The sequence below is a fragment of the Amblyomma americanum genome, chromosome 1 (genome assembly GCF_052857255.1).
Source record: "Amblyomma americanum isolate KBUSLIRL-KWMA chromosome 1, ASM5285725v1, whole genome shotgun sequence".
In the NCBI taxonomy this organism is placed as follows: domain Eukaryota; kingdom Metazoa; phylum Arthropoda; class Arachnida; order Ixodida; family Ixodidae; genus Amblyomma; species Amblyomma americanum.
Window position 1 is genome coordinate 84,052,056 of NC_135497.1, and position 24,881 is coordinate 84,076,936.

The 24,881-nt window shown below is 43.6% G+C and overlaps 2 protein-coding genes across 7 annotated transcripts in view; both read left to right on the forward strand.

Moving 5' to 3' along the window:
- LOC144113142 (spermatogenesis-associated serine-rich protein 2-like) overlaps nucleotides 1-15,647 on the forward strand; it is a 40,927-nt gene extending 25,280 nt beyond the window's left edge. For all 6 annotated transcript variants that reach the window (XM_077646057.1, XM_077646055.1, XM_077646056.1 and 3 more), the window contains 6 exons: nucleotides 1,043-1,152; nucleotides 2,894-2,974; nucleotides 5,108-5,129; nucleotides 5,206-5,331; nucleotides 5,798-5,847; nucleotides 13,255-15,647. In XM_077646057.1, coding sequence (XP_077502183.1) covers nucleotides 1,043-1,152; nucleotides 2,894-2,974; nucleotides 5,108-5,129; nucleotides 5,206-5,331; nucleotides 5,798-5,847; nucleotides 13,255-13,602 — 737 coding nt within the window. In that variant the 3' untranslated portion in view covers nucleotides 13,603-15,647. The remainder of the gene's footprint in view (nucleotides 1-1,042; nucleotides 1,153-2,893; nucleotides 2,975-5,107; nucleotides 5,130-5,205; nucleotides 5,332-5,797; nucleotides 5,848-13,254) is intronic.
- Nucleotides 15,648-16,161: 514 nt separating this feature from the next.
- Nucleotides 16,162-24,881, forward strand: part of arm (armadillo) — a 60,520-nt gene continuing 51,800 nt past the window's right edge. The window contains exons 1-4 of the mRNA XM_077646061.1: nucleotides 16,162-16,293; nucleotides 17,155-17,220; nucleotides 17,865-17,986; nucleotides 21,639-21,744. Coding sequence (XP_077502187.1) covers nucleotides 17,175-17,220; nucleotides 17,865-17,986; nucleotides 21,639-21,744 — 274 coding nt within the window. The 5' untranslated portion in view covers nucleotides 16,162-16,293; nucleotides 17,155-17,174. The remainder of the gene's footprint in view (nucleotides 16,294-17,154; nucleotides 17,221-17,864; nucleotides 17,987-21,638; nucleotides 21,745-24,881) is intronic.

Genomic DNA, 24,881 nt, shown 5'->3' on the forward strand with positions numbered 1-24,881 from the left:
GAGCTTCCAAGGGGAATCGTCATTCCTTCGTTAAATGCATTATTTTGTTTTAAACCGTTTCACTATAGCAAGATTTGACTGTAGTATCAAGTGATAAGTGACGTAAAGGCAGCTGTCATTGAACAAATTCTTTCCTTTTCCTCTCTTTTAAGAACCTTTTCTTCCTTTCCTTTTTTCCATGTGTGAAATGCAGTAAGAGTTACTCTAAGAGCTACAAAGGCACGTGGACTAACCCTCTCCCAGGGAAATTTGCTTAAGGACTTGCTGATTAGCTAGCTAGTTGGTGCAATTTTTAAACAGGAATTTCGTCACGCATGATAATCTTAAGACAATTGTAAACGTGTTAGTTGTGTATAAATTCCTTTTTTTTTAAAGAAGCTCCAGCTAGCACAGTAGTGAGTTTTCTATGCATACAGGCTACTGTAGTTTTATATGTGGTGATGTGCATACTTATGGTATTAGCTTCTGTGTTGCATGCTGCTAATATTCAACAGTTAACTTCATTAATAACTTAAGACAGTCTGTATGCAGCTGTACTCTGTATAGGCACAGGGGCACGTTGGTCAGTTCACTCAATATACATTACATTGAAACAGCCACCATGGTGGCTCGTTGGTTATGGTGCTCGGCTGCTGACCCGAAAGGCGTGGGTTCATTCGCGACCGTGGCGGTCGCATTTCAGTGGAGGCAAAATGCTAGAGGCCCTTGTACTGTGCATTGTCTGTGCACGTTAAAGAATTCCAGGTGGTCAAAATTATTCAGAGCCCTTCACTACAGCGTCCCTCATAGCCTGAGTCGCTATGGGGACGTTAAACCCCATAAAGCCATGAAACCAAACATCACATTGAAACATAGCACATAATATGTTTGATAGAGTCATAAATAGGAGATAACGTGAAGTACCTTGGGCTTTGGTGTTAGCAGTCATTTTAAGCTTTTAAGCTCTCAGGTGAGAGAGAATTTCAACTCTAGAGTGTGCCATTGTACAATGCAGCTTAGGCAAAGCTCATTTATGGTGTTGGCACTGTTTGTCCCTGTGCAGGAGCTATGCTTCAGCAACGCCAGAAGTTGGCTGCTGAACTGAAGGCACGCAGCGAAACGGCCTCCACTCTGTCTGAGCAGAGTCTGACTGAGTTACGTGATGACATCAAGGCAAGTGCTGGAGCGTGCTTGTTTAATAGTGTGTTCAAGTTGTCTTGTGCATTTAAAAGGCATATAATTGCACAACTCTGTTCTGTGCATGCACATGCACACATGCGTGAAGGAAGGAAGGGAAACAGTCACTGAAACCAAGGATCATAGGGGAATGTTTTTATTTTTTCTTTATTTTGTTGATCAATAGGAAATTAATATAATAGTGTAATGATTTTATTGTGGAAAGTTAATTGATTAGAAAGTAGAACAAAAAAAAAACACTTGCCCCCAGTGGGATGCAAACCCATGACTTCTGAATTTCGCGTCCGGTGTTCTACCTACTGGACGTATGGCAGCGGCTATCCAATCTTCTACTTTCAGGGGTATTTATGTTACATGTAATCTAACCGTGAAAGTGTTCGCCAGCACCACCCTTGTCCATAGTGGTGGATGTAGTATGTCCTGTGTGTATATCTATAATTCATGTGTACTAACAGGTTGCACCTTTAGTTTTGTGCACTAACAATAAAGCTGGACTGACAAGGGATTGTATACATTCAAATGGGACGAATTATTTTGTGCACTACTAGTTTGTTGCACCAATGCCATTTATGGCACTGTCTCGTGCCCTGTCTCAGATGTGAATGGTAATTGAATGATAATAAGTTCCTAAATCATGATATTATAATATTAGCCTTAATTTTTTAGTAATGTCACTGCAATGGCTTAGTGGTTATGGTGCTCGGCTTCGGACCCGAAAGACGTGGGTTCGATCCCGGCCGCGGCAGTTGAGTTTCGATGGAGGCGAAATTCTAGTGGCCCGTCTACTAGCGATGTCAGTGCACAATAAAAGAACCCCAGGTGGTCGAAATTTCTAGAGCCCTTCACTACGGCGTCCCTCATAGCCTGAGTTGCTTTGGGACATTAAACCCCTGTAAACCTATTGCTTAGTTATGATATATACATGCTATGAGGTGGGGAATGGTTATGCATACTGTGGGTACCATGTTTGAATAGTCTGATAAGTAGGCAGTGCAAATGCAGAGGAGACTGTGACTACGGATATGAAAAGAAGGCGGTGTGAGTCATTAATCTAGAGAAAGCACTGAAAGAGTTGAGTGGAGTAATGAGTACAAAGAAGGTCAAATGGGACGAATTATTTTGTGCACTACTAGTTTGTTGCACCAATGCTGCTGCTACATGCAAGGCTGCGTGCAAGGCTGTGTGCACTAAAGCATTAGAGGCTTGGCTTAGCTCAAGTGTGGTGCGAGCATCTAAAGCAGTACCTCTTCGGTGACGATGTATATGCTGCTTCCATATTTTAGCATGCCAGCTGCACTTCTTTGAAGGGGGTCCTTTGCTATGGTTGACCTGAACTGTGTGAGATTGTAATATAATTGTAATAATATTTCTTATAAAATTCTACTGAGTTCTTCCCGCTCGTACTATTGCTGCAAACAAGATAAAATGTCACTTTTTCCATCAGGCGTTGTCGTTCCTACTGATGTCTTTAATAATAGCCTAAAATAAAAAGAGAATGTGGCTGCTAACAACAAAAAAGAAATGCTTAAATCCACAGATTTTTGCGGAATTGTGTTATAGACATACTAACTTATTTTCAGTGCACAAGTTATTTTTTGTGCGCTGAAGGATTTTTGGGATGCTGAAGTGCTGCTAGCCGTCTTCCTCATTGTTTCACATTGCATTACCTTGCATGTCATTGGAGTAAAATGCTATTAAATGTCAACTTTTTTTGCAGCATTTTGTAGTTGAACGTAAGTACGACGAGGAACTTGGAAAAACTGCAAGATTTGTATGCTCAAAGGAGAAGATTGAAAAGGTGAGAAACAGCTCTCATAGGAGCACACCTGTGCATGAATTTTTACAGATAGCCATGATAAGTGTCTCCATACCATTAGCTATGTCTAACATAAAGCATGGGAATGCAGTGGGGTGTCGAGAGTGGCAAGCATGAAATTTCGGTGGGTCATACCTAGCAAAGCTGTTTACTCAAGGCAGTACAAGAAACGAAAAAGTGGGGTCAGATAGCTGGGGGTGTTGTTTATTGGCATCCTGGAATAGTGCTGTTCGTCTTTTGTCAGTCAAGGCGGAAATTTCTTTTTTAGTGCACGGTTCTTTTTTGTTAAGGGGTACAAAAAGTTGTACAGTGCTGAATGTTATGTGTCCTGTGGTGGCTTAGCATTTTTCGAAGCCGTGGGCTTTATGGCTTCAGAATCATGTGGTGTATGGCACATGGTGTTTGATGCATGAGTGCGCTGTCATTCAGTTCCTACTGTGGCAGCACTGGGTCGCCTGAAGCAGTAGTCTCAAATATCACTGCGAACGTGAGTGTCAGCGATGGTTATGTGAACATCCAGAGTTGCGGCTCGTAAAGCGGGGTGAAAGCGTCAACAGCAGGAGGATCTTGACAAGCGAGCTCACGATGCTGAGAGGATGACATACTGATGCTAGGATCGGGAAGTGCGCACCCGCGAAGCCAAGGTCACCACCAGACACAAGAGACAGGCAAACCTTAATGGTGCCACTTGTGTGTTTTTAACGTCGGTTCAGTAGCAACCCATTCATGTGGTTGCGTATTCAGTAAGACTTCCAAAATTTTTATGGATTTCAGTGGTAGCCATGTACTTGGCCACCTCACTTATCAGCGACATCTTAGGGATCCAGAGTAAGCAAGCAGCTAACATTGCAATTTGCAGCATCTTTGATGGTTGCTTGGTAATTTTCTTTCTTTGCATTGGAGCTGTTGCCTTGAAATATCGCTACAACCACAGTAATCATGGAAATGTACCCAGAAAGTTAGATTGCTGTTTTTTTTTTTTCGGCTGACATTGAGTCGCAGTTTTTTTTCTTGGTGTCAGTTTCTGTACAGATGAAAATGTAACAGTTGCTTACTGGCCAATGTTGAAAATCATATTAGATGACATTCCACTAAGTGGCTGCAGTTGAAACTTGCCGAGTGGCATCCCTGTACGCCGTGGAAGCAAATTAGTTTCTTTGTTTGTCTTTTAAATTTCATTTCAATACCCCTTTAAGGAGGATGCCAAGAGCATTTCAGTATTCGTTATGCACAATACAGATTTGTTTTTATTTGATTCTACAATATTGTTTTCTTCTGCTTTGCAGTTGAGAGTGTCAAAGTTCATTCTATATGTAATGACAAGCTCATGGTTGGTCAGCATGAAATTTGGCAGTGTGGATTGTTGTGGGCTGGTTTTGAAAGGCGTTTTTTTTTCTTTCGCTCAATCTTTTTTGTGTGTGTGCTGATATAACACTGACTGGTATTTATTGCCGCAGTGGCTCAGTGGTTATGGCGCTCGGCTGCTTACCCAAAAGATGCGGGTTCGGTCTCGACCGCGGCGGTCGAATTTCGATGGAGGTCAAATTCTAGAGGCTCGTGTACTGTGCAATGTCAGTGCACGTTAAAGATCCCCAGGGGGTCGAAACTTCCAGAGCCCTTCACTACGGCCTCCCTCATAGCCTGAGTCGCTTTGGGACGTTAAACCCCCCCATAAACTATAAACCTGACTGGCATTTATTGCACACTGACAGTATTGGAATTGCATTTAACCAGAATAAAGGCTGTGAGAAAATTAAGTGCTATGGTGTCACTATACATGCTATGGTATTCTGAAAAGTAACTACATAGAGCGAAAGCCAAACCTCAGTTTTACAAAACCTTCCTAAGCAGGCCTTCTGATCTTCTAAATGGGCTGATTTTCTTGAGGCACAAATGAAGTTATGTATTGCCAGTAGAACAATGTGTTATTTTTGTTGACTGATTTTCATGGCTTGTGCAGAGTTGGTTTAGGTTTGACTCTAGTACAGAATTTTTTGAGCGTACTAATTTCCCTTGTCTCTAATTATGCCACATGCAGTGTGGTGCTGTTAATGTGAGGTGAGGCTCATGAATGAAGTTATCAGTTTGACAGCATGTAAATTTTTTTTTTTCCAGGAAATTAAGGACTTTGGTCAAGGCAAGTAGCTCTTCCTCACAAATTTATAGTCGTTTCAGATATGTTGGTGTGCTCATGAATTTCTCTCTTTGTGCAGTGGTGCATGTGCGAGATCCTTATACATCGCGGCGGCTGTCACTGTCTTCTGTGGCCAGTTCAACCTACCATGATTCTGGGTACCACCAGTCAGTCACGTCGAGCCCAGTTTACAAGAGCCAGTATTGTGAGTGTCATTTTAGTTTCACTAGTGCCTGTAGTACGCCATCCTAATCAAGACTACTGCAGTGTTGTCTTTGTGTTTCTCTGATTATTGCAGAAGTTTTACAAAGAAAGGGCTTGTTATTTTGGAAGCACACGTTGATGTCACAGTCATCATTCGGGTGTTGAAACCGAAACAGCATGACAGAAAAATTTGTTTATAAATTATTTAGCGGTCTTAGGCAAATCCACATGGTGATGCATGCATAGTAGCGTCTTCTGCATCATTGCAAAATGCCACTAAAGCTTAAGTGTCTATACTCCTTTAAGTCTCCCCTCAAGTTTATGTTGCATGAGGAAAAAAAACTGGTTTGGCTGATGAAGGAAGGGGGTGCACTCGTTATGCAAGCGTATTAATTCGGCAAGTAAATGCAGTATTCCATTTAAGTGTATGTCTGACTTCCAGTTGTTTGATTTTCTATTTTCTACAGACTCTTATGACACTATGAAAGAAGAGGAACATGGAGGAAGAAAGTTTGAGGTATATGAGTTTTGATTTTTACATTCTTATACTTGTCTTGCCCTTCTTTTGTACGTAATGAGTTGAAAAGATTGTTTATGGACAACATATACGTGCTCTCTCTAAGCATACATGCTCGCAGAGGTTCCTTGCTAGTGGTGCTGAGACAAGGGCAGTTTGTACGGTCTTTTGGAGCAGTAATCAGCGTTTTTCTCAGACCACAAGATAATCTTCAATACTTAAAGGGGCTGTGAAACACTGCTTGAAGGGATGCCGGCTATACTCCCGGCCGCGGCAGTCAAATTTCGATGGAGGCGAAATTCTAGAGGCCCTTGTACTGTGCAATGTCGGTGCACATTAAAGAACCTCAGGTGATCGAAATTTCCGGAGTCTTTCACTATGGCGTCCCTCACAGCCCAAGTCTCTTTGGGATGTTAAACCCCCATAAACCAATCTTGGTCACACAGATGCTGACTCAAAGAATTACGGGAATCAGTGCATAGGAACGGGAGTTATTCAATGAACAAATTTCAAAATACAAGCAAGCAAAATGCTACCCTCGGCTCGATTTTTGTGGTGCTTCTCATTTCCATTTCACTTTCACAATGACACCACTGGGTGGGATGAATCGGAACAGCCTATCTGAGCATGTCGCGGAAGTTTGCACACCATGGTTGCCTGTTCGCTGTAACTCGTGCTTGTCAAGGCTGGCAGCGTCGTTTCCATGGTTACAACAACCAAGTGGATGCCCAGCTGGCCCAGCGATACTTCATAACATTGATTAATGGCCTTCTCTGACTATCCAAACTCGAGCGCGAGATATTACGACGGAGTGACAACCTGCGCGAGATACTAGATACTTTTAGCATAGCGCATGCCGCTACTGCTCACCGTGCACCGTGGCCCGCCACTATGAACGCTCTGATTGGTCATAGTGAGCAAGGCGCGCTTGCGTTTGACGGAGACGTGGCGCCATCTGGTGCCCTCGGGGATATGCGCATGAGCAGTGGCGGCTCGCGGTACGTGGTAGCGGCAGCAGGAGCTATGCTAAACGTATCTACTTTAGCTATGCTAAAAGTATTTTTAGCATAACGCTTAACGCTACCTCCACTGCGTACCGTGCCCTGCCACTGCACATGCACTGACTGGGCCTGACGCAGCAGCGTTGCCGCGCAGTTGATGTGGGAACACGGTGCCATCTGGCGTCGTGCTCAAGTCAACAGCGTTTCCTCCACAAGCTGACGATGTGCGCTGCTGAATGTGAAACGAATAGCTTTTTTCTTTGCATCTTTCCTTGGGACTGAAACTTTTGTAGAATGCAATGGCTCGATCAGATAAATTCCGCCAAGCCATTCTCAGATACAGCCTTTGTCCGTAAAGCTTCGAGACTGATTTATTTTCTTCTCTATCTATGTTAATTGCTGTGGTAGACACCGCTAGATGGCACTACATGTAGAGAAATACGTTGTCAGTAGTCATCTGCGCATTCTATTGTGAGTGAATGTGGAGAGATGGACGTCCACCTCGAACAGCGTGCATAAAATTTTGTGTGAAGCTTGGCAAGACAGCCACACAGACGTATGAGCTCCTTTGTGATGCTTATGGCACCGAGACATTATCGCGGGCGCGGGTTTTTAAATGGTACAAGAGGTTCATTTAGGGGAGAACATCGGTGGAAGACAATGCAAGGCAGGGGCGCCGGTCAACATCACGGAATGAAAACAACGTGGCTCGGATCAGGGAAATCGTACAGCAAGACTGCATCATCACAGTCCGCATGCTATCAGATGCTCTCGACATTAGTAAGGCAACATGCCACCAAATTTTGCGTGAGAACTTGGGGAAATGAAAGCTGAATGCCGTGTTTGTGCCGCACTCCCTCACACAGGACCAGAAGGACACGCGGACATCAGTGAGTGCTGATTTGCTCTCCGAGGCAGGGTAGGATGCTGCATTCATTGACAGCATCATTGCTGAAGACGAAACGTGGTGTTTTCAATATGATCCACAAACAAAAAGGCAGAGGGCCGAACGGCGGTCCACAAGCTCACCGGCATCGAGAAAGGTGCGGCGACAGAAGACCAATACAAAGACGATGCTGATAATTTTTTTTTATGTCAGAGGTGTCGTACACCGCGAGTTCATTTCACAAAGGCAGACGGTGTATCAGGAGCTTTATATCCATGTGCTCCAACACATATGTGATGCACTGCGACGCCATCGCCCTAATTTATGGGCATCTGGACAACGGAGCCTTCTCCATGATAACGCAAGGCCGCACACTACTCTCAGCGTGACAAAATTTCTCGCCAAGCACAGCATTACTGTACTTCCCCATCTGCCATACTCGCCTGACCTTTCCCCATGCGATTTTTTTCCTGTTTCCTGGTGTGAAGAGAGCCCTAAAAGGCCGCTGGATGGAGAGCGTGGAGGCCATTCAAGACGCCACGACAAAGGAGCTGACAGCCCTGCCAAAAGAGGCATTTTGCAAATGTTTCCAAGAGCTCAAGAAGAGTTGGAAGCTATGTATAGACTGCAAGGGAGACTATTTCGAAGGGGTGCTGCACAAATGATTTCAATGATGAAGGCATTTTTTTTTAATGGACTCAGGCTCAGAACTTTACGGACAAAGGTTGTACATAGATAGTAGCCTTAAGTGCTGTATGCTAGGTCATAGATGAGTACAGAGAGGTGCAAAGTCCTTCGATGCAGAACGATAGCCAGAGCCTCTGGTGATTTTTTTTTTTCATCTTAGTTTCTTTTTAGGGCTTTTACGTAAGGCAGATGTGTTGATTTTGTTGATCTTATATAAAAAGGCAAAAACGTGACAAAATGTATCTTAATTTATTAACGCTTTCATTTAATAACACGATATTTACTGTTTGTCCAGTCGTCAAGCTTCCATCCTAGTGATGTCATATCCACTGCTAAAAACCACCGCTACGTGCGGTGACACCATTAACGCCATTATTTCGTTTTTGCAAACTAATTGTTGGAAACCAGGATATACGTGGTATGACTGATGCTAATAGCATCACTATAACTCACTCTATGCAACCGACAGGCAAAACAATGTATTGGAATTGCTTCTCTGCTCTTTTAATCATGTACAGGTCAGGCTTGCAGTGTTTTCTAAGGCATTTCTTGATTGGCATGTCATGATCAGATAGATAATTGCATTGAAGTTTGAAACACTGCTAGCACAGTCACTTGTCTGAGTTTTAAGTTTTCTGTATCCTTAGATCCAGTTAGAGTAAACCCTATGCTACCACCAAGCATGCTTCATGTCCAAGCCGCCATGGTGGCTTAGTGGTTACGGTGCTCATCTGCTGACCTGAAATATGCAGGGTCAATCCCGGCCTCGATTCCCACATATGCTGCCATTTTCTTTTCATTATTTTTATTCAGTTCATGTGGACACGCTCTGTCTACAACTTCCGTCCACAACGCCAGTCCACAGCTTCCGGTGACGCCATTCATGAGACAAGAAATTCTTTTGCATTAAAATCAACTTTCGAACACCTTTGTTGCGAATGCTGAGAGAGACCGAAACCATTTTCGTGGTTTCGGTCGTGTACTGCAGAACACACTAAGATCAAATTGAGTTCTTTTTCTTTTCAACAAAATAGCATAAGCAATTTTCTAACACTTCTTATAAGTTCTAGATGGTGGCAGCACCTCCCATTGAGCATGTGTCATCAGTATGGCGCAAAATCAAACGCAATGTTTAAACTGTTCCTGTACAGTACAAACCCCGCGGGACAGAAATCTGCCACCATAAACGAGGGGCAAAAACCATCAAAGGATTAACTTGAAGGATGAGTGGTTTGGTGCAGTATTTTATGAATATTTATGGCACTGGAGCCTGTACATTATTAATAGAAATGTAAAGATGCAGTTGTTCTGATCGAGCGTATCATGCATATCATAATGAGCATCATTTTCAATTCAATTTAATTCAATTCTTTATTTCCCATGTACACATGGAGAGGGTCGATTTTATCCATGTATGCTACATAGGACATTGGACACTTTCCACAAAACTGGTAATGCTTGTGCCTGGAAATAATCGAAATCTACCTGATTATAGTAATACTCCTTAGTAAAAATGCTAGGCAGATTGCAATATCTGCGCAGGTAATTTTGAATCTGGAAGTTTGATAAACTGGTCTGTTATTTTGTTTTCTGGCCTTGCACTATTCCATTCTTTCAGTGCCACTCGTCTTTCGCTGCCTGACTGGCAACCCGATGCAAAAGATAACCAATCAAAGTATTTTCCTAATGTCTGGCACCACTCTGATAGTTCCAGGAGCCTGCGGTGATTGGTTTTTTAGCTGTCTTGCACCCAATACCACTTGTGATAATTAGACTTTAGAGGGCCAGTTAGCATTTGGCACAAAAGCACAATTACAGAACATTGGTTTCACACCGAAAGATTCAGGACTGACTTGAAATTTATTGCCAATTCTGAATCTGCATTGTGTACATTTAAAAACTTGTTGTGCCTTGAGACTTCAAGATATTTAATACTGATATCTGTCAAGGATTTAGGCATTTGTAAACAAACCCAGCTCTTGTTGATGATAGTGGGACCCCAAAATCCTTCCAGCTGATAAGGATTTCCAGTCATGTCTGCGCTGTGTTTGAATTTGTGCCAGTGCAGACACAACTACACTTGAGGCCTTTCGTTTTCCTGTCTTCATTGTCTGCTTGAAATGTTGAGTAAATATTTCAAGTAGCTTGATGGAAAGTGACACTCTCATGGAGATCACCACCTGTGATGCGGATTACACTGCCTTAACTTTTGTGGGATGGGATAGGGGTGTTTGTACACTGTGAGGGCTGTTCTGAGGTTTTTTGTCCTCAGTTTTCAAGTAGACATTTCAAAACGTGTATTCTTCTGCACCTAGGTGGTATTAATTGTTATATCTGTTAAGTTCCATCTTTGCATTTTTCCATCTTTGCATCTTTGCAATTGCATTTGGATGTCTATATGGTGGGCTAATTAAATTAAAACGAGGTAATATTCCTACTGTATTTGAGCCAGCCATTTGAGGCTAGCGATTGCGCCAATCTGCGGCTGAAACGGCACACAGCTGATCTCCGTTGGCGGGCTGAACTATCAGAGACTGAGCCGTCCACTAGTTATCATGCCTGCCGCTGCACGCAAGTCAGAGGTGCACGAGCAACTGCGCAGCATGGAATTCAGGTTTGACTAGGGCTATTTGCACGATAGCTTGCAGTGCCAGTCATACCGGGACACTGCCTCCCTTCGGGATCCCGTTATAATTAACCTGTGTGACGTCCAAAGTCGTAGACTTACATGGGTGTCATGCGGGACTGCACCGGCAGTTCGATTTATCCAGATTTTCGAATTAATAGGAGTCAAATTAATGAGCTTTTACTGTATTTGCAGTACACTGTTGTTACGCAGTTAGTTTTCAGGTTGGTTGGTTTTAGATTTTACCGGGGTTAAGTTTACAAAGATTTGTTGATGTGGAGGTACAGAATTATGTGGTGGTATATGATACATGTGCACTTGGTCGAAACAAAATGTCTCTAAATGAGCATGAGCAGGCTTTTGCCTGAATGCATGACATGGAAGTGATGTGAAAAGTATGGAGAAATTTTAAGGTCAAGATGTATGGTTTAGGAGAAAGTTACATCATAGTTACATGGGAGAAAGTAATTGCATCAAATTGCTAAGGCTTACAAATTTTGTCAGGCGTTTAAGTTGTGAGTGATTTTAATGTTAAGGTCTCTTCGATTTGGCTGCACTCTCTGCGCTAGTTCCGTGAAGTTCCACAGCGGTACCACGAGTGTGTAGCATCAGTTCAGTTTAAAGGGTCCCTGAAAAGAGTGTTTGAGGTGTCTATAAAATGCTTGCATTATGTACAGAATAGGCAAACGAGCGTGCATGTCATGTGCAAGACCTAAAAAGCGAGCTGATAATTTACAATACAGTTTTTAAAACTCATGATTCCGCGCCTAGCGGCGATCTGCGGTGCTGGGCTTTCACCCGAACCCGCTCTCGTTACGTCAGCATGCGCGCTTGTTGCATCAGCAGCGGGCTGCTAGCTTTGGTTCGTGTGTGTTGACAGCTGGTGGAGGGGGCAAGTGCGAGGGGCCGGCGGAGGAGCGCCGACGTTTCAGTGTGCAAAAAATGGAGAGGAGAGGGAAAGGCGCGAAGATGCGGAAATTAAAATTTCGTCTACAGATAACAGCTTCCACGAAACGCTCTAAAAAATTCTTACCGGAGGATATTTGTGAAGCGGTGTCCTTTAGCATCCTAGTAACACCGCACCTTTGTTGAGACCCCCTTTCACGGCCCCTTTAAGTACAGCTTGGCACTGGCTGCTTCCAAAGGAATGAGTGCAGGCCTGGTCATCTGCTAGCCTTGGCATTGCCCACAAATTACAGCCAGCTGCACGCCGCTGACATCAGTGGCCACCAAAATTCCGAACCACGTTTAGAATTTTGAAGCAAGAAATCGTGGTGAAGTGTTCCCAGTAACTTGCCCTAGGAAATTATCATTTAACAAAAAAAAAGTTGCAAGTATTACACACAGATGATTTACTAATCTGCAGTGAAACGCTGCCTATGGGGCTTGACCGCGCAGGTTTGCAGTTGTGATGTCACAAACAGCTACCCACCTCCTCCTTTCAAGAACTGTCAACATTTCATTAAGACTACGGTCATATCCCCTCTGACATACACATAGGCGCTGCCATCTTGCTGCACCAGCACTTCAGGGAGTGCAAGCCAGCCAAGGGCTCGTGCTGTACTGGGCGGGCACTTTTGCAAGACAAATATGGAAGTGCAGCGGATGCAAGCCGCACTCCTTGAACTGGGGCAGCAAGTGCAGGCAAATTAAAGAAAGCTTTAAATATGCTGAATTACAGAATACATAACAGGGACAAATGGATCAGATCTTTTGTGTTGTATTGCTTCTGTTACATCACAGGACCAATAAAAAATATAATGTGGTCAGAGCTGTACAAATGTCAGCAATCGCACAAATGCTGCACACATTTTGTAGTCCTTTCTTCCATATTTAAAATAGATATTTTGCTCTCCTGCTGTCCAATACTAGTATAACCGTATTGACAAAGGTAACAATTATTTTAATGTATTTTTATATTTTTGTCTACTACAGCATTTTAAGCTCTCTCTACTCGTAATGATGGGCCAAAATTTTTTTTAATGAATTAAACATATTCCTGCAGGCAGTAAAGGGAATGGAGCAATCTCTCCTGCTCTAACTGCATTGATGTCCATACTAGCTGAAGTTGAGTGGTGTGCAGTGCTCATGCATACCTGGTTCAGCAATTCTGTTGCTTGTGCACATATAGCAGCATGGTGCTTCAGTTTTTGTCTGTGTGTGTAGTATTTGGTACATACTAAGAGAACGGCCCATCTGTCTTGCAGGGTGCTGGCGGCTATAGTCGTTCATCGGACAGTCGTGGGCCCGACACCCGTGCTTCCAAGGTGTACACCAACAGTCACCGCAATGCCTACCCTGGGTCCTCCCCGGGTGGTGCACGCTCCGGTGGCTACCCTCGTGTCGGGCGCAACCGTCGTCCAGATGATATGCGTTACTCGGGCTCTGATCGGGGCGGTGGTGGTGGCCGGGGCGGCTATGGGGGTGGGGGCCGTCCGCATCGTTACTCCACCAGCACGGGCCGGGGTCGCTATCCAACTGAGACAGGCCGCCGCTCACGGGAAGATGATGGCACTAGAAAGCCTTCACCAACTGGAGTGAATGGTCAAGCTTAGGCCATCAAGCCGTCTTGGGGAGTCCAATTTCTTCCCCCAAGGCATCATTGTCCCACTTTCCCGCTTGGATGTCCCAAATTTCTGGATTCTGTGGCAGTGCAATATCGTGTCCAGGCACCAGGAAGTGTCCACGTGTGCCCCTCTCCTTTCCTGCACTTGTTTGTGCCTGGTTCTTTATGGCTTGTGCCAAACGACAAAAAAGGCATAACTTTGGGTTTCTCGTAGTGTGTGCCTTAAACACTGTTTGATGTGGGACCTCCTTTCCGTTCTGTAGGGGCTTGAAGTGTGCTGAGTCTGGTGGTTGATCAGTGGTTTGGGCACAGTCTGAGCATAGATGTGTGCCTAGTCTTGTAGAAGTTCTTTTCTTTTTGAGTACACTATAGCTGCCCCTGTCCCTTCCTGTGCCTGCCGTCAGCTCCTACTGTAGACTCAGAATAGTGCTACTCCCTTTGAGTGTTTTCCTTCACTTCTAAAGCTCTGCAGCAACCAGTCTTGCATTGGTTAGATCATGGATGAAACCTGTGTTGCCGCATTCTGTGGAGGTATTTTTTGCTTTTTGTCATCATGCAAAAAAAAAAAAAATTTTTTTTGACCTGTTTTTTTTGTGCAGAGATAAAATTGTTTAGTGTCATAATTGATCTTGTTTGAGTGATTCTTTCACAGTCTTCTGCTATAGGCTTTCAATTCCTTTTGTTAGACATATTTAATTCTTTTTGGCATGTATATCTATCTGTATATACATATTATACAAAGGTTGTGTACATAACTAAACTGGGAAGAACATGCACATGTCACACAAGTAACACTAACCCTTTATACCTAATATTAAACTTTAAATGCTGTGTCCATTCTAAGCCTTCGTTGTAGCATGCATCTGCTATGAAGCTTTTGTATATTCAGCAATGTGTGGTGCAGACTTTGTTGTCATTGTGAAGTAGGCATGCACTAACTGCTTTTTATGTTGCTTGTTTTAGTTCTTTCTTGAGCCATTGAACAGGACACTGGTTATGAATTTATACACTATGGAGTGCCTTTAGCAGCTTTTCTTTTTTATGTTGTCATGTACTTTACATCCATTCCTTAATTGCTTGTTCAACAGGGCTCTTTATCATACCAGTTGTGAAATTTTCTATATATATATATATATGGTGCTTTAAGAAAGCATCTAAATTGGCCTAAAAGATAAAAGTTTGATTTGATGCGGTGAAAAGTTAATTATAGTCCCGGATAGAATAATACAGACTGTCAACCTCTTTCCTCACATTAATGGAAGTAGAAAGGTTTGCTGCCTTTACGTGCAAGTGCGCAAACAGTATTTATCTGCTTAAGTATCGAACACCAGTAAATTTTCCCTAAGTGTAACATATTGGAAATCTGAGCTTGGCCGCCAAGTGTGGTTCGTATTATTCTTTCCGCAACTGTTCAGATGGCCAATGAGAGGCAGCAAGTCTGATTTGTTTTTTTTAATGGCTCACAAGAGACATTGGCGTTGCTATGGGCCACTGGCACCTGGTGCGATGGCCTAGCCCATCACACCCCTGCTCCTCCTCAGATGCACCATCTCTTATGCCCTCATGCTGTGGTGCTCCCTATTCTGCACGCTGCACCCGAATCAGTTTGCACTCCCCTACCTAGTGACGCCTCTGAAAGAGGCACAAACATCTGCCCCTCTAAACAATCTTTTAAGATATGACCAAATCTTTAAAGGGATTTTTTTCACCTGGTATGGTTAATGAGCTCTGGGGCTATCGATACTCATTTAGGTTACAAGTGGAGAAGAGGAGTTTTAGATGCCCTATTTTATTTGCGTTACAAGCATTGATAGCATGCATTTCCACATTTCCTGTAAATGCACGTTATAGTTAATTTAATGTACCTCTGCCTAGAGTGTTGTATGTATATTGACATGGAAGGCATTTTCTTCCTTGCAAGCACTTGGTTCTTGCAATGCAGGGCAGTAAATCCGCCCTGCCCGGCAAACAAAGTAAAGTGTCGCATTTTGGTACTCTGTCCACTGAACAAAATAAAAGTTGCTTGGTGCCTGATTCTGTCTATTCTTGTTCTTGGATTGTAGCTGCACATTTTTTGCTCATGGTATGATGCAAAGGTAATCGCAAATTTTAAACCCTATAATTTGCATAGTAGTGAGGTTAGCATCTTGTGAAGTGGACCGCTGGGCGTACATTCGTTTAGCAATTTCAGCGTAAAAGGGCTCAGTGCGCCGCGTTTATTTTGCTCGCTGTTAGTCATGCTTGTCAACCACTTTGAACTCATTCACCGTAATTCTGGTCCCGTAGCGCGCAGCTTTTCGTTCAGTTTCGGGTGCCGCCAAGTGCTGTTCAGAGGAACGCGAATAGAATAACCGGAAACGCTTTGCCTTCCTTCTTAAGGAAACAGAAGGGAGTGTATCAATATTAGTACTGCTTTTCTGAGAATGTTTGACCAGCAAAGGCATATAAACTTAATTCTGAGTAGCCGTAATTAGTCATGTGGTGAGGGAATATCTACTCTCGCGGAGCCACTACGCGCCGCAGGCGCGCAGGGCGCAGGAACTTTATAATTTTGGTCACGTGGTCAAGGTTTGGTGTGCGATGGTTTCGTGACGCCATTTTTGGTTGAACGGAAACGGCAACGATAATCGACTTTTTCGAACATTCAGGTGCGACCTCAGGCTGTGCAGCCTTCACTCTGGTAAGCTGAAGCTGCCGTTTGCCAGCTATTACTTCTGCGCCCGTTCTTGTCATGGTGTCTGAAGAAAGTTTTGGTGCCGAAGTTCAATACGTCCGGTAGGCTTACAATCGTCGCACACTGGCTTCATTCTTGTTTAACTTCGTGTGCCGAGCGATGTTGTGCCGATCGGAGCGCATTAAAAGTCGTTAGTTTATTGCGCGTCGCAGGTCGCTTCTTTGTATTGTAGTTGTTGTAAACATGAAAAGCTCAACATTTGACAGTTTCCATCAGTGCTGTTGCGGGCTCTCCGTTTTTTTTTTTTTTTATGTGACACCCGTTTCACCTGTCTGAAATACTTTCGCGAGTGTATGTTCGCTGTTTTAAGCATGCGTTGTCACTGCGGGCCTTACCGGATGTTATCCCTCTTCCTTCCCCTTGCGTTCATTTTTGTTTTCCGTTCATTTTGTTTCTCGCATTCCAACCTGGCGTGCCTGCCCGCCCGAAGACGCGGTTTAGTAGGTTGCTGTTATTTAACTTGCTGCATTTAGTATGTTTTTATTTTCGCTTAATGATGAGAGGAGTATGGCTTGGAGCAGTGCATGAGTGGAGTATGAATAGTTTCGTTTATTGAATCATATTGAAAGCATGTCGTATAAAGGCACCTCCACTGCTTCACGTTATTACGCATCCACACTGTGTGTCTGTGGATGTGTTTATTGTGCGAGCTTAAAATATGAGCAGCTAGGATTAATAGACTTATTCAAAACAGACAGTTTAACCAGCGTTAAACCACCTCAGTACGTTTTAGTGTTATGAGTACTATTTTTGTTGCCGGTGTTGTACGACGCGGAATGTTCATTGAAGTTGCTCTGCTTGTTTCAGGCAAGAGCTGAACGACCGGAATGAGCTACCAAATGCAGTCGGGTGCACAGCCTGCTACCCGGTCAAGTGAGTTTGAAAACAAGACACTGAGGTGTTCCTGGGACGTCTTTTTTGTATGCCATCGCAGCCGCGGCGGCTCAGTGGTTATGGTGCTGGGCTGCTGACCCGAAAGACGCAGGTTCTGCCGTGACGGTCGCATTTTGGTGGAGGCGAAATGTAGAGTCCCGTGTAGTACTGTGCGATGTCAGTGCACGTTAAAGAACCCCCAGATGGTCGAAATTTACCGGAGCCCTCCAGTACGGCATCCGTCATAGCCTGACTCGCTTTGGGACATTAAACCCCATAAAACTAAAACTAAACCTTTTTTGCATGCCACTTCGTTGATTTCGTGGCAGTGTCGCTTGACGTCAGATTAGTTATTGTCTCATGGTATTGGTTCAGCAAAACTGATTGAAGGAAGTATGAAAAAATTCCTCATAGCACGTGGACATTTTTATTAATCCGTCTGTGTTGGGGGCTTATATAGTTTGCATGAGAGGTGAAATCTTTATAGCTCATAGTTTAAAGGCACTTAATTGCACGTCAATGGTATGGGAATGCAAACTGTAGTTCCTGATTCAGCAACTGTCTTGGAGCACAGAACCTGTGCTCTAGAAATACTTACATTGGTGCCAAGAATTCTTTCAGTGGTTCACAACATTTCTTTGCAGTGAGCCATGGCAATTACTCAAACCCTGGCGATGTGCCAGTCAACCCCAAAGAACAGACCATTCTCTGGCAACAAGGAAATTACCTGGCAGACTCTGGAATTCACTCTGGTGTTACTACTCAGGTGAGAGTGCTGGCAGTTTGCTGAAATTGATATCAAGCATTCAAGGGTCTTAAAGGGACTATGCAATAAATTAATTGAGATTACGTAAAGCAGACGAGAGATGGACATTTCATCACTCGTCACCCCAACGCAAGGATTTTTAAGCCAGCATCAATAACAACGAAGATGTAGACGATTAAAAATGACTCTCCTCCTCTCCCCCCTCAACTCGTACACGCGAGGCACCAGACAAAAATAAAGAAAACAGGTCTGGGACTGGGCCCCGCCTTTGAATATGCCATCAGGTGGCGTTCGGTTTGCAACTTCCAGTTGTCGCTCCTAGCCTCCCCAGCAGCAGCGTCGGCGGAGTGGTGGCATCTTTCCGGTCTCTCTTCGCCTTCCGGGATTGCGGCGCTCGTCGGGTTTCTTTGCTTGTCGTCTGTTGTAGTTAGCAGTAATAAACCCGGACCTCGAGGTGCGACTGCTCGCTCTTACGGCCGCGATGGGCATCGAGCCCTATGCGTGCGCACGAAGAGCCGTGCGAGTGGTTCCGGAACTCCCGACAGAAGGAGGCGGCAGAGGAAAATTGAAACCATATGCGCGAAGGCAATGCCCTGGCCCGCGCTTGCGCGAGAGGGTCGCGCGGCGGCACGAGCAGACGATTTTCACGGCTACCGGAAGTGTGCCCGTGACGTCGTGGCTGCCGTGGCTCCAGTGAATGACAGCATGTGGTGGCCTGGCGACGTTATGGTACAGTGACGTCTTTCTTCCACGATTTTAGTTCCAAAATTGGTCACTACGAGCACAGCAATCGGCCCGCGAATTTTAAAAAACACGTTTTCTTAAAATTTATAATAAATTGCCGGCTCAGTTCCGAAGACTTATGCTTGGTGTGAATGCTCATTAGCATCATTTATAAACATAGAAAACATTTACAAGTGACTTTGAATTCTTTGCATAGTCCCTTTAACAGCAGTGGTTTATATGTGAAGTAACCCTACTTTTTCTGGTACACGTGTCCCAGACTAGCACTCATGATCTTCGAATTTAAACGAAAAGAAAATACATGCTGAGTCAGCATAAATTGGAAAAGTAGCACTCTGGGATAGCTAGTATGCATTGATAAGCCAGAAAATTTTTGGACATGTGACCATGCCTTGGTCATATTTGGTAACTGTGCTTGGTCACATGCGTTCTTTGCCAGCCACAGTTGGTATACCCTGCTTTCTCATGTTCACCACTTTTTCAGTGAACAGGTACTTATGAAATAGTACAAAAACAGCCCAAGTGCTAAAAGATGAGCAAATGTTAAGCATCACTGACGAATTCACATTCTGTCACTTCGCTTACATGTAATAGCCATATGTAGCAGCCTCAGATATGCTACCTGATTATGTCATTCATGCTTTGTAAGACTCGTTATGACAGTGGGCCAAGCAGTTCTGTTCTCAATTGACATGATAAAGCAGCCACTTTGTCTAGGTACACGTGCTTTAAAATTGGAAAACATGCCTGTGTTAGCCTACCACAGGCAAAAGTTCTGAATGTGAAGCTACTAAAACGAGGTAAGAAAAGCCAGTCAAACCTCGAGTGAAACAGTGCCCGAGTTTAGCTGGGATTTGGAGGAGGGAACAGAGGCCGGTTAGGTTGTGGTGTTTACGAAACACTCCAAATGACTTGTTCACTTGAGATTCAAGGCACTGCATTCCAGCAAAGGCAGGCTCTTTGCTTGAGGTGCAACTACAGTTCCATATGATTTCTTCTACCCTGTGACAAGCTTGCAGCTTCATGGTGTACTTGGCTTGAGACCTGAGTGGCTGCCACATTTGCAATGCTTTCATGTAGGAACCCATGCAGAGTGGGCTCTCGAGCACCCCACACTCTGTGGGCCTCAAGTGTCTGGGGTGTAAACCAGCTCCTCGTCAGAGTTTTATACACAGTTGTGGTAATGGTGCCCCTTTTAACAACTCCCTGCCTTATGCAGGAGAGGAAATTAGTTAACTCCATTTGAAATTTTCTCAGCCATGTAGTCATCTTTGTGGTGCAGAAAAATTGAATAGGGTTTCTGAAGGTTAATCTACCAGCAGAGTACAACATATTATTTGCCTTTTACATTCTTGCAGATTGTAGTTGTGGATAACTCAGGCTCTTATTTTTTTTTTTTTGAATTTCTTCCAACTCTCTAATCAAAAATGTGGTAAGATGTGGTGTAAAGCAAGGTATCTAGACCTCATTTACTCAGTTTTGCCTGTTTACTCATTTTTTTTGCAATGAGTGTTAGTGTTTTTTGCACACTCAACAGGACTGGTGCTGTCATTGTACAAACTACAATGAGTGAGTTGTGGATGGAGTTAAGACGTAGTGCTTAAACCAGTGAAATAAAATTGTGGGATTTGTCATGTCGAACAAGTTATTCATGTGAGTGGTGTCGCCAGAGGTCTTATTGGTTTATATTTTTTGCAAACAAATGAAAGCTCTGTAGTGTAGTTGAATGGCCTTATAGTGTGTTGTACAGCTTATTTTGGAGCATGCACATAAAATCTCAGTAGGGAAGTAATGTATCCAGCTGTATTCTTCTTTGAAGTGGAGCACAAGACATCAGTATAAATGGATCACCACATGGAATATGCCTACAACCAATAAGTAACTTGTAATTGAACTTCTCTCATGGGTTGGATTTCAACAGTTGCATGGCGACTGCGATGTCAAAGTGTAGTTGAGCTGACGTGATGCATGAAAAAGCCATGATATAATCACTACTTTATCATTTTAATTCCCTATAGCTCTTACCGAGAGTCTGAATGGCAGTGAATGAAGCAGCAGCTTTAATATTGCTGTTCTTGGATGCCTCACGTGACCCTAGCTAAACTTCGACGTCCTAGGAATCGTTTGGTAGTTGAAACCAAAACTGAAACTAATGAGGTACTATTAATAAATTAGAAATGACTTATGAGGCTTGAGTAAATTTAACGTGGACATCAAAAAGAAAGGGTATGCAACCAAAGTTTAGTGACTGTTCTCCTTTAATCCACTTTGTATGATGTTCATTGGCATTGCTTTGAAGCAAGACGATTGGATTGTGAGGACATTATGTTATGAGCTCCTGGTGCTCTTCTACCCCCTTTAAATGTTCTGAACAAGTGTGGCTCTTCAGTATAATTTGATAAGGCATTTCTTCAGGTTTTTGAGCATCTCTTCAGGATTTTAACACGGCATAAGCTGTACTCTTGTCACTTTGGGGTAGCGAACTCATATGAAAAGGAAAGATACCCATAAGCAGCTTCTTTTAGCTCTTTGTAAACCATCCTAATTACAGGATTTGCGGTAACTATTTCTTTTTTATGTATCTTAGGAACATGCATCTTGTGTAAAGCATGTCATGTAATTGGTTACTTTTTGTTGTGGAACCTGTGCGTGCATTTGCTTGTGGGATCTAGCCAGCATCGGCAGCCAACTTTGTCTGGCACTCCTTTATCATTGGCTTCACATGCTGGCTTGAAGCTACCACAGTGGTTTGCTTATCAATGGATTTATAGGACCCGTCTTGCTTTTTGTAGAGAGTATAAATTCTTGCGTTGTTTTTGGATTTCCTGATCTTATTGTTTATTTGTGGCCCCTCCAAATGTGTTCTGTGATCTGTATCTGTATGATATGTTTCTGATTTTCCACACAGACACCCTCCATAACAGGCAAGGAAGATGATTTGGGTGATGAGCAAATGGTTTTTGACTGGGAGCAGCCTGGCTTTGGCCAAGGATTTACACCTGACCAAGTAGATGGTGCGAACTGTTTGCATTTTGCTTTTTTTTTTTTTTGCCACATACCATGCTGCATGAGAAATATTTTAGTACTTGTAGGTTACAGTGGCAGAAAGAACGATGCGAGGCATTTGTCATTGGATTGGTTTTGTGAAAATAATACAGAGCAATCTAGTCAGTGCCATTATCTGTGTGTTGGCAGGGTAGGGGCATACGACTGTTAAGTGGGCTCTGCTCCTTTCCATTGTTTACATTGCAAACTCAAAACATATGGTTTAGACTGTTTGAAGCATGTACAGCGCACTCGTATAGCGACTTGCTTCACTCTTGTCACCGCGCTCACACAACAGTCTAAAGATTACTGCGAGCACTCTCCGTAAACTGTTTTTCGGAAATGTTTGTGGACTGCATTCTCTGGGGTGTTGTCACAAGGGGGATGTAGTGGCACATAGCGTCTGGCCCAGTTTGTTGTACATGTTGGTTGTGCCTTTGTCTGCAGCAGCACTTGGCTTTGCAGTAGCTAAGCCGGGTACTCTGCACTTCTTGCATGTTGCTTGATATTGATAGTTTTGATAGTTATTTTATCAGAAAAACATCATTGTACTTGCCACTTCTCTTACCAAAGGTTTTGGTGCCAGGGGATATGTTCTGCTCTCTATACTCCATCTTGTAAATTCCTTGCAGCACTATGTAAGGTAGAGACCTCCTCAGCCAATCAGGAGAGAGCATTAAATATGTACCTCAGTGTCTCGTCCGCTCGTGACGTATGCAGATATGGTTGGAAAAGAGTATTAATAGATGCTGTGTACGTACCTAACACTGAAGGTAGATTTAGAATGGTGTATGCACGCTTATGTGTGCTAAATGCAAGCATTATGTCGGACATTGCTCTGTTTTGTCACATATTCACACAGAGGTGCAATGATAAATCCAGCCTAGTTGTGCTTTCCGGTTTTTAGAACGGAAATTAGTTTGTCAACAAATTGACGTCTTTAGGTCTTGGAGTGGCAGAATTGTCACTCGAAATAAAAAAATAAAGCAAATTTATCGCTGATGGATTTTGCTGTAGGTGAGATGAGACAAAACGAAAACCCGATGCCCCATTTATGACCTGTGAACACGCTGAAAAATCTGATAAGAAAACTCGCTTCGATGCGAGAAGTCCTGCTTCGAATCGCTCTCGCTCCGAAGCGAGAGGTCCTGCTTTGAATCGCGCCGCCATGTTGGAAAAGCTGTTGTAGCATATGTAAAAGGCATACGCTAAACTCTGGAAATAGCATTAGCGCCTGTAATGCAAGCGTACGTTATGGCCCGATTTAAATTGTGTGCGGCGTGTGCGCACTTAAAAGCACGTTATCCCATACATATGCAGCATCAAAACGTCACCTCCGCACTCATTGTAGCCTTGGTGCTTGCTGCTTTGGGAGGGAATAATATTGTGATGTGGGGTACGGCCTTGTTTTATTAGGTTCATATTAGCTGTCCTATTTGTGATCAAAAGGTGCCATTGGACATTTCCCTTTTATTCATAGCCAGTTATTCAGACCCTGCTGGTCTTCATTGTGTGTGACGCTTGTGTCATGTTTGCAGTAATGCATTTATCAGTATTCCAAAGACTTGTGTACTCTTGTCTCAAGAGAAGCCTTGATCAGCAGACAGGTCATTCTCTGTAAGAAAGGGGGAGATCATTTCTAGTCGTACGGGATCTTTTGTGGCATGGTGACAAAATTGAGTATTCATCTCACTCATGGGTAATTGCATACCTACCTGCTATTCCGAATTTTTCGAAAAATGTACACATTTGGACCTGTATTACGATTTTATGACTCTTGCCACAAATTTTGCGAAAAATAAATTTTATATGTGAAAAACATTTGAAATTCTACAACAAAACCACGCTGTTGCCGGTGGTATTTTTCGCCGCCAGGAGAGAGGAATACTATGTACAGTCCGTGAAATTAGCAGCAGCAGCTGGAACATTGTACAGTAAAACATCATTAATTCGACCCAGCTAAATAAATGTTCATTTCTACTCCTCAACCCCCGTTAATTCGGATTATCCGGACTGCCACCAGAGCCCTGCAAAACGCCCGTGTAAAACTATGGCCTCGGGAGCTCGTTTATTCAGACGAGGGGCTGGCATTGTTCAATTCGGATGGGCTCCTGAAGTGGTGCCATGTCACGGTATGACCTGCTCGACAAACTGATCTTGAAAATATTCTTTCCCATGCCTGAACTGCATGTAACATTGCTGCTGGCGGTAGGCTGATCGAGAGTCTGGCCACGCAGTTTCGTTGTCAAAGCTTTGCCGCCAGCCTGGAGCGGCAGAGGGTATCGGTTGCCAGCCAAGCTACACGCTGTTTGGAATGACGATTGTGTTGTCGCCGACATTTCTAGTTTATTTATCGAAGGCATATTATTTGCTGCTCCGGCAAGGTTCTGAAACTAATGCGTGCTTCCCCAGATTCCGTCCATGTGATACTTCCGTTCTTTCAGCGCACCGAAATTTGGTGCTTATCACGTGCTGTTCACTGTGTGTTTCCTCACGTGTGACGCCACGTGTGAAGAAGCTCCAGCACTATCACGTCGTGCACTGAAAGAAGCAGTGCAATGCAACGTTTGTTTTGAAAAGAAAGTGTGCCGGCTACCCCCGCCCCCCTCGGCATCGAAGGTTTTATGAATTTGAAAGCCTTCAGGTTGGCATGTATGGTGATTGTCTAATCAGTGAGGTTTCATTTCTTCAGATTTAGTGGCGAATTAACTTTCCCCTTCCATACACTTTCCACGTTGTACTAGCACCATGGAAGTGGAAAGCGTATGGTTGCAGAAAATAATTTGCAAGCTAGCACGCTTAGTCTAAAGCAGATTGCATTGAGTCTTTCTGCTGGACGTAATCTATAACATTGCAAATTTTTAATCTGGGCACATTAGAAAAGTTGTTCGTTCGAAAATACAGTAAAACCTCATTGATACATTCCCGGTTCATACACTTAAAATCGCAAGCAGAGTTGCACTATTTTTCATCTGGATAACATCGTTTCCCGGCTACTGCGTTCAAAAATTTTGACAAATCCTGGTCTTGTAATACGTTTAGCGACCAACTGCAGGTGTGAAAACATACGAGTGGGCCAAACCTTGTGGCACACGACATGGAATAA